Genomic DNA, 12,058 nt, shown 5'->3' on the forward strand with positions numbered 1-12,058 from the left:
TTTTATAAGTGGAAGGCCCGGTCAAACACATGATTAATGGAACATGAATGAGGGAAAAAGGAAACGGCAGATCAGTCGCGGCCCGGTATGAATGATATCATGGCCCGGCGGTTGAGAAACACTGATTTACACCCTGTACATACGCATCGATGTAGTGGAAATACACAAAAGGCTAATAGGTAGTGCGCATGCACGTTCTTAATTATTTACTTTGGATATAGCACTTTCAAAGTTATACGTTTTGTTTTTTTAAAGATGAAAAATTTCTTCTATTAGGGAAAAGAAGAACCTGACTATGATGAATTATCATCTTTGGTTCGCTGAAGCTGTGCATCATTGGTTCGTGGTTGCCAAAGTTAAAGCTATGGCTAGAATTAAAAAAGCTGTGGAGATAGATAAAGTGAGTATCGACTGATAAAAAGTACCATTCAAAATTCTTCGTATGTTCAATAAACAAATTTTATGAGTTAAAAGAATATCTTTTTTCTTCTTGTCACTTACCATTAATGGATGTAATCATTGACAGAAAGTAAGTTTCAAAATAAAAATATTTATGCAAAATTATTGAATTTCGTTATGTGGTGAATTTTTATTGAACCAAATATCCTTCGAAAAATTCATAAGAAATCGAAATGTTTTCGTTTATTATCACTTGATAATTTATTGATAGCACAGTACACGTGGTTTTTTTCTGATTCTTTAAAATATATTTCAGTCTTTTCATTACCGTGATTACCATCGTTGCAGGTCGAATTTATGGACAACTACGTGAAACATAGTACCTCCGCGGTAGATACAGCGACGTGTTTCGTTCAGGTAAACCATCCATAATGTCGAATATTTCTTTGTATTGATCCCAGTAGAAACTATTCCCTGGGTTTCGAAAAAAAAGAAAATTTGTTAATGCAATTTCTAAAAATTTGGATCTTCAAAGTAGTTATGTACAAAAAAAAAAGCTTCAGGGGAAAAAGTTTGGTTTTACCAAGATTTAATTTAATTTATGATTAAAATGAAATTAAACGACGCTGTGACTTGAATGAATACGTTCCTCGTCTCATTGGTGTGTTCTTCTAATCGGAATTTCTTTCGTCGCATTTTTTAGATCAAAGAATTTTGGAGGCAATTGGCTTGGCCAGATCCATCTGGTTCATATAATTACGTGCTCAAATTGATTGAGGTGAGTGAATTACTCCACATTCATAGCCTTTTCACTATGCTACACATATTTTTCGAAATGATTATTAATATTGCAGATCGCGATCGCAGTTGTGAATCGCGTCTTTGCGGTTTATTAGTAGTTCGGTAATTGGCATATTGGGTCGTACTTTTTTTAATCTTAGATAATATGTGAAGGAACAGTGTACTATGCCAAGCTGTGTCAAGAAAGATTACAAAGAAATTGCCCCGTGAATCCAAAAGATGCTGCTACTGGTAGCAATTACGCCGCCAAGAATGATGACTCTAAGAACGATGTTTCGGAACAGGTCAGCGATTGTTCAAAAATTATTTCAAACAATCAGTGCCTTTCACGCTTTTTTTTTCATGAAAATGAATTTCATGGTAAAAGTGTGAAATAACTCGTCTTTATCCATTCGCATGTTAATTCCTTTTGTAATTCACAGTTTTAATTTTGAAATTATTTGTGTTTTTCCTGAGACCATTTCCAAAGTAAAATATTCTTCATTTTCATCGCTTTTATGTCTTTTTTTCCGTAATTTCAGTTATGTATCACGGTGAACAATATGGAATACGTTCTGCAAACTCTAAGGCCTCTCGAAGAAGAATTGGGGGTCGAACAAATCATCAAAGCTCTGAACCTCAATCAAGGAAGCTGCACGGCCAATCAGTGCCGTGAAACGGTCTATGATCTGTTAAATAAAGCCGAAGATGACGTGACCACCAAAATTTTTGCCCTCATATGCCAACTAGTCGATAAGGTTTTTTTTTATTACTATTATTATATGATATCCATTTCTGAGCGTGATAAGTTTTCGTCATTAATTTCTATACTGAATTCATGACCCGGAAACCAAAGTTAAAACTAAATACAAATCCTGTTCAAGTTTATGTAAAAACAGAACTCAACCGGAAAAGGTTGTGTTTAAGAGGAAAATAAATAAGCAGTTATGACTAACATATTTATGGCATGCCGACCGTAATTAATACGTTATACAACTTAATAAAATAATTCCGATACAGAGCAGAGTTTCTTAGCCTTTTGTGTTCGAAGGTGTGTGTGTGTGTGTCCATGCAAAAGCAATGAATTAATTGTGCTCTCATCCAAGCTCTAGGACCACCCTGGAACCTCTCCAAGGACCCTTGATTAAGAACCACTGCTATAGGGGATGTAATTGATGACAATCGCTTAAGAAAATGAAAATAGAGAAGCACAGAAAACACACAATCAATTAATTACAAATTTACAACTTCAGAATGGTTCAGAGTAAAACATGTCCAATCATGATATAAATTATGTAAAACATATTTTTTAATTCAAATTATATATTACTAGAGCAAAAAATACCCGAATAAAATTTTCTCCATATACTGGAGTATTGAAAAAGTGACAAACTATTGTAAAGGCATAAACACATATGCCTGTCATGTTAGGGAGCCACGGTAACCAAAATGTCATTGTTGAAGCACATGAACCAATGTTGCCCGACAGTTTTTTGCCCATGTCAGGCATTTGTCCAGCTCTGACGAAATTTTAAAGTAGCCTATCGTTCAAGTCGGGTCCTGTTTAGTGTATATGTATGTATTTATGTGTATATATATATATATATATACAAATCTACAATTTTAGACTAAACAGCGCCAAATTTTGCATATTTTTAGTATTAGTAAATCAGAATTATTCTCAATTAGTAAATCAGAATTATTCTCAATTAGTAAATCAGAATTATTCTCAATTAGTAAATCAGAATTATTCTCAATTAGTAAATCAGAATTATTCTCAATTAGTAAATCAGAATTATTCTCAATTAGTAAATCAGAATTATTCTCAATTAGTAAATCAGAATTATTCTCAATTAGTAAATCAGAATTATTCTCAATTAGTAAATCAGAATTATTCTCAATTAGTAAATCAGAATTATTCTCAATTAGTAAATCAGAATTATTCTCAATTAGTAAATCAGAATTATTCTCAATTAGTAAATCAGAATTATTCTCAATTAGTAAATCAGAATTATTCTCAATTAGTAAATCAGAATTATTCTCAATTAGTAAATCAGAATTATTCTCAATTAGTAAATCAGAAAATAAATTATTAATTCGTGGTATAACCTTTTCTTCTTTTTTTTTTCTTGTGAAGCTTCGTCCCGACATGAAAAAGTTCGTCTTCCATTTAGCTTGGGCACCAGAGAAATTAGACGCTGAAAGTGTAAGTGTAATCAGATCATGAATCGGGGTTTGTTTTTACTCTGTAGACATATTTTTCTGTGTATATTTTGGATTACGGGGTAGAAAAGACCTCAGTTATTCAGATATGTAAGTGTTTGTATGTTTTATTACAGGCTATTCGTCCCCTCCTGCAGAATCTGGACACTACGTTACGCAACCTCTACAACAATTTGTTGCAGGCTAACTTCGACCGATTACTAGATATGCTGTGGACGGTTCTGATGCATGAGCTTATGGAGACTGCACAAAGCAGCATCGGTGTAAGTGCATACGTGATATACATAGATAAATAGATACAAAGAAATACTTATTACATATGAAAAAACTTGGGCGTCATGAAGCCATCATTCATTCTCTACCGATTGCTATACAGCGTGCTGTAAGCCTGATTCGGCTTTTATCTCATCAACCGTTCGTTATAGAGATATAGTTTCAGTTCAAAATTCTCAGTATGTGTTCAGAAATCACCCTATACCAGTTTGTTGGTGGAAATTGTATGTCGCAAAATGAAAAATCCAAATTTTGAATGCCCCCCCCCCCCCACCGTCTTCTAACTTGAAGTTAGAAAGTTGCCCTGTCCCATCTAAGACCAACAAAAAAAATTCTATGTTGTTAATGCAATATTCACTGAGATATTTGGATTCAAAAATCGGAGAGAAGTTGGGAACGAACAGTGTAAACCAGCGGTGCTCAACCGGTGCTGCGCGGAGCCCTTGGGGCTCCTTATGCGCTCTCCAAGGGCTCCGCGGCTGCTCAAGGAAAATATAAAAAAAACAGTAAAATTAAAAAAATAATTAATTATAAATATTTTTAAATAAATCAGTAACTTTGATTAAAAATTAAAAAATTGGCCTCTACGGGGCTCCGCCATAGATCTTTTTTCTTAAAGGGGCTCCGCGAGTCAAAAAAGGTTGAGAACCGCTGGTGTAAACTAACGGACAAGCTCATTTTATGTTTTTCTTTCCCACTTTTTCTCTGTGCTTTTGAATTGAAATATCTCAGCAAATATTGCACTTAGAAACGTGAAACTCTTCTTGTTGGGATAAGAAGGGCAGCGACTTCCTAAGTAGAAATCAGAATACTGGGGAGGGGGGGGGGAATATAAAAATTTAGAATTTTTATTTTGTGACACACCGTATTTAGACTCTCAAAGCTGGTACATAGTGATTTTTTAACACATTTTTAGCATTTTTTAAACCAGACCTTCCGATGAAGGGTTTATGAGATAAAGGCCGAATTAGGACTTACAGAACATCCCTGTATACCTTGCGCTGTACTTTGACAACAATTTAATTTCCAGCTACGCTTCCAAATTGAGTCTCATTAGTATATGCACATGGGGTATACATTTTGGAGGCACCAAAACATATTTAGGAAATGTATATATTGATATAAATGCATTTTTGTATATTCCTTGGAAATACGCACAGAATTGGAAAAGTATTTATTCTTAAATTTCATTGCTATAAAAGAAATTTAAATTTATTTTTTTTTTTTTTTTTTTTACATATTAAAATGATATTCGCTGCAATTTGTTCATATTTGAAATTGATTTTTTCTTTCTTTCTTTTTTAATTTGGAATTTTCTAGAAGGAACGTCTGGCGTTTTTCGATCGTCTATTTTCTTCCTTAGCAATTCTAGTCGATTTCTTTCACGGCGATGGTAAAGGGCTTCCTTTAGACTGCATCCAGAACGCTCCTTATCAGGTCAGTCATATTGTCTCATTTACGTGCTAAATGTGTTAAAATGCAATACTATTTTCAGGGCCGTTTCAAGAGTATCGTGGACCTCTTGGAGGGAGGACCTACTTAGCCAAACAAAATACCAGCCTATCTGAGAAAGAAAGAGAGACGATTGGTTTGAGGAGAGAAAAGAGACAAGAGAGAGGAGAGCGACTGCCGGGACCTAAGAAGAAGGTCATAGACTCGGTAGTCCGAAGGAAAGAAATTAATACTTTCGTATATGAAATCTGTAAATAGCACTATAACTATATATGTATTAATCAAGGACTACAATATTTTATGATTTTAAACCTTTCGTTTCACTCGTGACTTTTTTACTCAATTACTACGAAACCAACGAACCTGTGGGGTCAGCTGGCCTCACACTATCTAATTATATACTCGCTTTCGAAAGTTCGAAAATCATAGCACCAGATCTCACCTAGATGGTGGACCCATGTATTAAGACGTCTCTGACTGCACTCAGTGTAAATTAAAAAAGTGACACTTTCTCTCTCTCTCTCTCTCTTCGAATAAAAGTTTTTTTAGTTTTTTTTACTCTGAAATTAGTGCTTTCTATAAATAGGTATGTCTGAAAAGTGGAAAATATCTTTACCCTACTGAGTGGACTGGATACGAAGCGCAATACAGAGTGGAAATCTTTTTCGGGATGCGCATCATTCTCATATTGTGTTTCTCCTTTTCCCCTCTAGGATTTATTTCACTTGCTGAAGCTGCAAAAGGCTGAAACACTGCACCTCATTGAATTATACGTATTGCAACGGCTTGAAGAGCAGGTACTGTGATACACACCTTGCTTAGTTTCTGTTTCAGTTCGAATTACAGTATTTGATAAGATTTCCATACGCTCATTAGTTTGTATTTTCAAGTATCTTTTACCGATTTTCAGTTGACTGGCATCTAAATCATAAAGTTTATAATATCTAGTAACTGTAATTATAAATATTATACCTATAATGCTGCTATTGATGTTATAATTTAATATCACGTATCACTCGACTATATTCAGTTGATACGTTTGTTCTCTTTAGGTATCATAATCTTTTTCATATGAGTATCTTCAAACGTATAGATATAATCAAACTTTTGCAAAATAAGAGATATATTTCACGTTTCTTTCAATTTACAAAATAAAAAAAAAACGAATTTACTACTCGAAAAATAATCCTTTGAAAATATAGTCAAACTAAGCTATAACGACATCGAAGATTCTACGAAATTTTGTTGTTATAACCGAATTGTCGTTACAACCGAGCCTTTTTGACTAAAAATGTAATCGGATGCACTCAAAAGTTATACATGCAGTTTTTATTTTATTATGATGATAGGATATGCCGTTTTTCTACCATATTTGACCACCTCCTCTTCCTTACCAGATCATGTCCCGTCGCTCTGTCTCAAGGAAGATCCATATTTGACCGAGAAAAATATGGGAAGTTGGGATAAAATCAATATACGTGGCATCGCCGATTTTCGCTAAACATTTGCCATTCGTCGGCGAAATCATCAAATATCGCTTATAAATATCCCTTGGTGAGAAATGCATTATTCCAGCAAGTCTGCTAAAATGTAACTCACGAAAAAAACAATGAACGTGGCATTGAGAGATACATATTTATTGTTATATTCATTATGACACAATTTATAAATTATGTTTAATTTTCCTTCATCCCCGATTTTAGTAAGGATTAGGAATTGAAGTAAGCTTCGTTGGAAAAATTTGACATTTTAATGAGGAAAAAGTTTGGAAGGGAAAGATACGGGAATGTGTTTTGTATACTGGTCTCGTCAATGAGCAAGTCGGAGCGTCAAACACGTGATACTAATTTTTTTTCACCTTTCGGTACATGTAGAACAACAGACTAACATTCCCTGAATGTGATCAGCTATAATCTTCAGAATTGGGGAAAACATCATCGAAACGGAAACACAAACGTGACGGAAAATGTGTCGTTATATCTGGGGTGATTGTTTTTCATCCACGTTATAAGCAAGATTCATTAACCTTATTCTCTATGGGAATCAGTCTGCACCGACAATTATTGACGTTATAGCGGAGGTGTCGTAAAACCGAGTTTGACTGCAATGGAACTGTCAAGCTGTTAACAGTATATTATCTAACTGATTTACTGATATGAATCGTAACGGGGGAAAAATGTAACTAGATTCTCCATGGATGCCAATAATTTCTTCGAGATACTGTAACTTTGAATATATTTCTTCATAGGGGCTTGTGAGTTCCGATTTAAATGCTTCTATTTTTCTTCTCGTTCGTAATGGTTTGTATCTCCCTCTATCTGTAGCAAAAGCAAGAAAAGGCAAATTTCGGATATTTGACGATAAAAACATCTTATAACGCTACTGCCGAAAGTCTTTACATAGATAGTAAGTATTCATTTCCTGCATTGATTCCTCTAATACAAATACAAATACAACGCCACAACAAACAAAATGCCCAACGAGGTGGCTGATAAAAAGATGCCCATAAAAATATGGTTGTCATATGGTCTAGTCTAGAACAGTGGTTTTTAAGTAGGGGTTGCGAGCCAGTTGGGGAGGTTTATGGGGTTCCGTGAGATTGGATGAAAAAAACAATTAATTTGTTGGTTTTGTACTATTATGTGCTTAACATTTTTTTGTAAAGGGGTCCGTGGTATTCATTTTATTGGCAGGGGGGGAGGGGGGCTCCTGGCCTTCGTCTTATTGACACAGAAAGTCCGCGGAACACAAAAGGTTAAGAACCCCCTGCTCAAGAATGTTTTCCTGTCTTATATTGTGATTATTTATGTTGTGAAAGTTTGCTTGTGCACAGACGTGTTTGGCTTTTTCAAACGGGTTTTGTACGCGTTTTATTAACCGGAAAATGTTTTTCTTTTCAGTTTTGAATGCCAGAGAGCTCATTCCTTTAGATCCAACAGGTATATATAATATTCTGTGTGTGTGATTCTTCCTCCTTCTCTTCTTTTTATTCTTCAAACAAGTGGTTACAATCAGGCTGAATATATATAAACCAGTGGTAACTAATTATAAATTTATGCAGGGTGCATAAGAAAGTCCTTTATCGTGCAATAACTAGCGAACCGTTGATCCTAGAGGCATGCTTCGAATCGGAAAGAATATCCAAATAACATGTAGACCTCTGATACTCATTCATACTACAAGGGGTTGTATAGCTACTAAAATAAAAATAAAAAAATTCAAGTAACTTTCGATTTGATCACCTTTTCCTGAAAACCCCAATCAGAAAGTTGTTGCCTTGTCTCTCCTGAGCCCAACAAAAAAATTCCATGTTTTTAAGTGCATTATTTGCTAAGATATTTGAATTCGAAAATCGCTGAAAATGAAGGGAAGACCCACATAAACATGACAAGCTCATTCTACACTTCATATGCTGTTCTTTCCCTCATTTTCAGTGAGGGAAAAAAACTTTCTAACTGGGTTTTTAGGACAGGGTGACCAAATAAAAAGTCAATGTAGAGAAAGATATCCTCTCCACTTGTTAATACAAGCATCCTCGAAAAACTGGTTACATTTGGAAATGAATCTTATATTAACAAGTAGAGAGGGACATATTTCGCTACATACATGCTGCCATCTGGTGGCCTATCTCATTCACGAGCTATTAGTTCATTGCTGTCGCCGTCCATGTACGAAGCCATTCAACATATAAAAATGCTCCAAAGAAAAAAATATTCTGATTCCATAGTTTAGGGGTAGAGCACTCGTCCGCCAAACGAGAGACCGGGGATTCAAGTCACCGTGGAGGCAGAGATGAATTTTCTTCCTAAAATCATCATCACCAAACATAACCAGTCTCAATTATATTAATAACTATTATGACCATGACCCTATGGATCAGCTCCATATTTATGTGTATGCAAATAAATACATTATAACTACATGACACCTTGCAATATAAATGACGTATCTGAGGTCTACACGTTATTTGCACACTTTTTCCAGCGGGAAGTATCACTCTAGAATCAACAGTTCGCGATTTATTCCAGGATAAAAGGACTTTCCTATGCACCCTGTGTATCCAGATACGTATAGTATATAGGAAATCGATTTGCATAAAACACCTAAAACATTCACTCAAAAAAGATGAGGCATTCAAAAAACTTTTAAAAGAAGTGCAACACGAAAGGTTGAATAGCAATTATTTATTTGATTCTATTAATTGGCTTATTTGGCATACCAATTCTTTTTCAGTGCAATTGTTTTTTCTTTGTAGGATTTCTCTTCATAATTTCAGATTTGTCGTTATAAATTAGGCTGGAAGTAAATAAAACGAGAATTTTCTCATGTTCGACTGGTCTTTCAACGTTTCTCAGTTATTTTTAAGAGTTTTATTTACATGGTATTTATACGTTGGTTTATTTCTATTCTCATGGATTTTTGTCTGCTAGGTTTCAGTGATCCTTTCGTGATCATAGAATTGGTCCCGAGACATTTCTTCCCGAATTGTGCCAAACAGAAGACGAAAGTTCAGAAAAAGACGTTGTATCCGCTTTTTGATGAAGCCTTTGAATTGTGCGTATATATTTTCTTTCTTAACAAAAACGCGTATTTAATTATTGGCTCAATGCTGAAAACAGGGTAATAACGGAATAAATACTTCTTTAAAAAAGATAAATGAATGAAGATAAATTTTGTTTACGTGTTATATCTACTGAGAACACCAGTCTCATGATCGATTCGTCAGTAGAATAATTCTCCACAGAGAGCAGCACACACAGGCAGATCTTCAAACCCGATACTTATATGAACATGAAAATTCAAGAATCTGCCTAATAGTAACGAAAAATAATTCTGGAATCATAAAGTATCCAAAAACAATTGAAAAAACAATTCTAAATTCATAAAATACTAAAAATAATTCTAAATTCATAAAATACTAAAAATAATTCTAAATTCATAAAATACTAAAAATAATTTTCTTAATTCAGAAAATGCCTATAAAAATAATTCTAGAATCAGAAAATACCTACAAATAATTCTAGAATCAGAAAATACCTACAAATAATTCTAGAATCAGAAAATACCTACAAATAATTCTAGAATCAGAAAATACCTACAAATAATTCTAGAATCAGAAAATACCTACAAATAATTCTAGAATCAGAAAATACCTACAAATAATTCTAGAATCAGAAAATATTCTTTTCTAGTATGGAAGACAGATGGCATCACATCCGAATTCGAAACGCGCACAACTCTGACATCATGAATACGTTAGGGCCACACACATTCCCTCAAGCACCAATTCATTATAAATCCCCCAAAGAAATGCTTAAGAGGTGCATGTACGGTTAAGTAGTGATAGTAGTAGAATGATTAGATACCAAAACAAGTATCGAATTTCATTATCTGTACGAATTGAAATAGATCTTTGTATATGTATAAATTCTTCCACGGATACAAAGCTTAGAGTGATTTAAATCACAACTGATTCCCTGTATATTATTGCATTACGATAGAAGTTTAGGGAGAAACATGACAGTAAAATGATCAATGTCCTGACTTTCGAGTGCGTATGTCTGCTTTCAAATTCTAGTTAGCATATGTATCAAGTACGTGTAGTATATGTATATGCTACACTAGCATAATATGCGTCTCTCATCATTAGGAAAACGACTCCAAACTGTTGATCCCAATTTAATTAGCTTTACCGAGTACACAAAGTCACTACAGTACGACAAAATTAACAAACAAATTGAACGATGGGGTTTGAATTTCTCTAATTGAAATGTTATAATTTCATGACTATCAGACAAATCAGTAATTAAATAGCTTCTCGATTGTATTTCAGTCGCATCGGAGCAGAGCAGTGCCACCGAGAGGGTGCCGGACTTTGCTTCAGCGTCATGGATCACGATATGGTGACCAAGAACGATTTCGAAGGTGAAGCATTCTTAGGTCTGTGCAATGTGGCTGGCATAAATGGCGAAGAAGTTAAAGACCTCAGGCCCACCGATCTTTATCTCATGCATCCGAACGAGAAAGGTTGGATTGCATTAATGAAAGATAATAATCTCTAGATTTGTGAAATCATTTGCCTTGGGTGCATGTATTTGCCTTTCTCGTTGTTCTAGATTTGGAACAACGAGAAAGGCAAATACGTGCACCGGAAACTACGAAATTCCTAATGCATTTCGACACACCATGGGTGCCGTCTTCAGAGGAAATATATAACCACTGTTACGCTGACCAAGGATCCCATTTGAGTTGGTTACCAAATCTTAATCTTCTGTTCGTCGAAGTGCATTAAAAGCAGGTGTATGAATGCATTAGTTTTTCGTATTAAAGTTAATGGATTTAATTTTATTTCGTTTTAATTTAATGGATTTCGTATTTTTCGAAGTATTTGCCTTTGTCTTTGTTCTTCTTTTGGGATTATATCAGGCAAAGGATTATTTACTTCAAGAGTGCTCAACCTTTGAAAACATGCCGCGGGCCACTTAAGTGATCTATAAGTGTGCCACGGGTCACTAAAGCTATCTGTGAATATGCCTCAGGCTGTTTAAGGGATGTGGATCTGCTCCGCAGACCATTTGAGTTATCTGAGACAGCAGCCCAGGTCACTTGAGTGATCTTTAAACGTGTCCCAGGTTACTTATATAAAAAAATTATGATTGACCTTGAAATGTGCCGCGGGTTACTTAAGTGATTTATAAACGTGTTGAGGGCTAATTAAACGATCAGGAAATGTGCCGCGGACATTTTAATTGAATACAGGGTGATTCAAAACTCAACGTACAAACTTCTATGGGAGGTAGAGAACACAAAAACACAAAACAGAACCACAGAAAAAAAGAACAGAATCGCTTTTTTTTTTTGCATGACTGTGGATGGGTTGTAAGAACTTTGAGCACTTGTTGTTAAACTTTGCGTGTACACGTACTGTTCT

At 34.8% G+C, this 12,058-nt stretch overlaps 1 protein-coding gene across 1 annotated transcript in view; it reads left to right on the forward strand.

Annotated features, from left to right (window-relative positions):
- LOC149083122 (BAI1-associated protein 3-like) overlaps positions 1-12,058 on the forward strand; it is a 251,584-nt gene that overhangs the window by 232,357 nt on the left and 7,169 nt on the right. Inside the window, exons 22-34 of the mRNA XM_089236788.1 lie at positions 277-400; positions 748-816; positions 1,103-1,177; positions 1,341-1,484; positions 1,722-1,937; positions 3,317-3,385; positions 3,519-3,665; positions 4,996-5,112; positions 5,841-5,924; positions 7,452-7,533; positions 8,028-8,066; positions 9,558-9,681; positions 10,961-11,154. Coding sequence (XP_089092914.1) covers positions 277-400; positions 748-816; positions 1,103-1,177; positions 1,341-1,484; positions 1,722-1,937; positions 3,317-3,385; positions 3,519-3,665; positions 4,996-5,112; positions 5,841-5,924; positions 7,452-7,533; positions 8,028-8,066; positions 9,558-9,681; positions 10,961-11,154 — 1,484 coding nt within the window. The remainder of the gene's footprint in view (positions 1-276; positions 401-747; positions 817-1,102; positions 1,178-1,340; positions 1,485-1,721; positions 1,938-3,316; positions 3,386-3,518; positions 3,666-4,995; positions 5,113-5,840; positions 5,925-7,451; positions 7,534-8,027; positions 8,067-9,557; positions 9,682-10,960; positions 11,155-12,058) is intronic.

This window comes from Pholcus phalangioides, unplaced genomic scaffold, assembly GCF_987345545.1.
Source record: "Pholcus phalangioides strain wild (caught in Gottingen) unplaced genomic scaffold, Ppha-v1.0 ptg000009l_1, whole genome shotgun sequence".
Lineage (NCBI taxonomy): Eukaryota > Metazoa > Arthropoda > Arachnida > Araneae > Pholcidae > Pholcus > Pholcus phalangioides.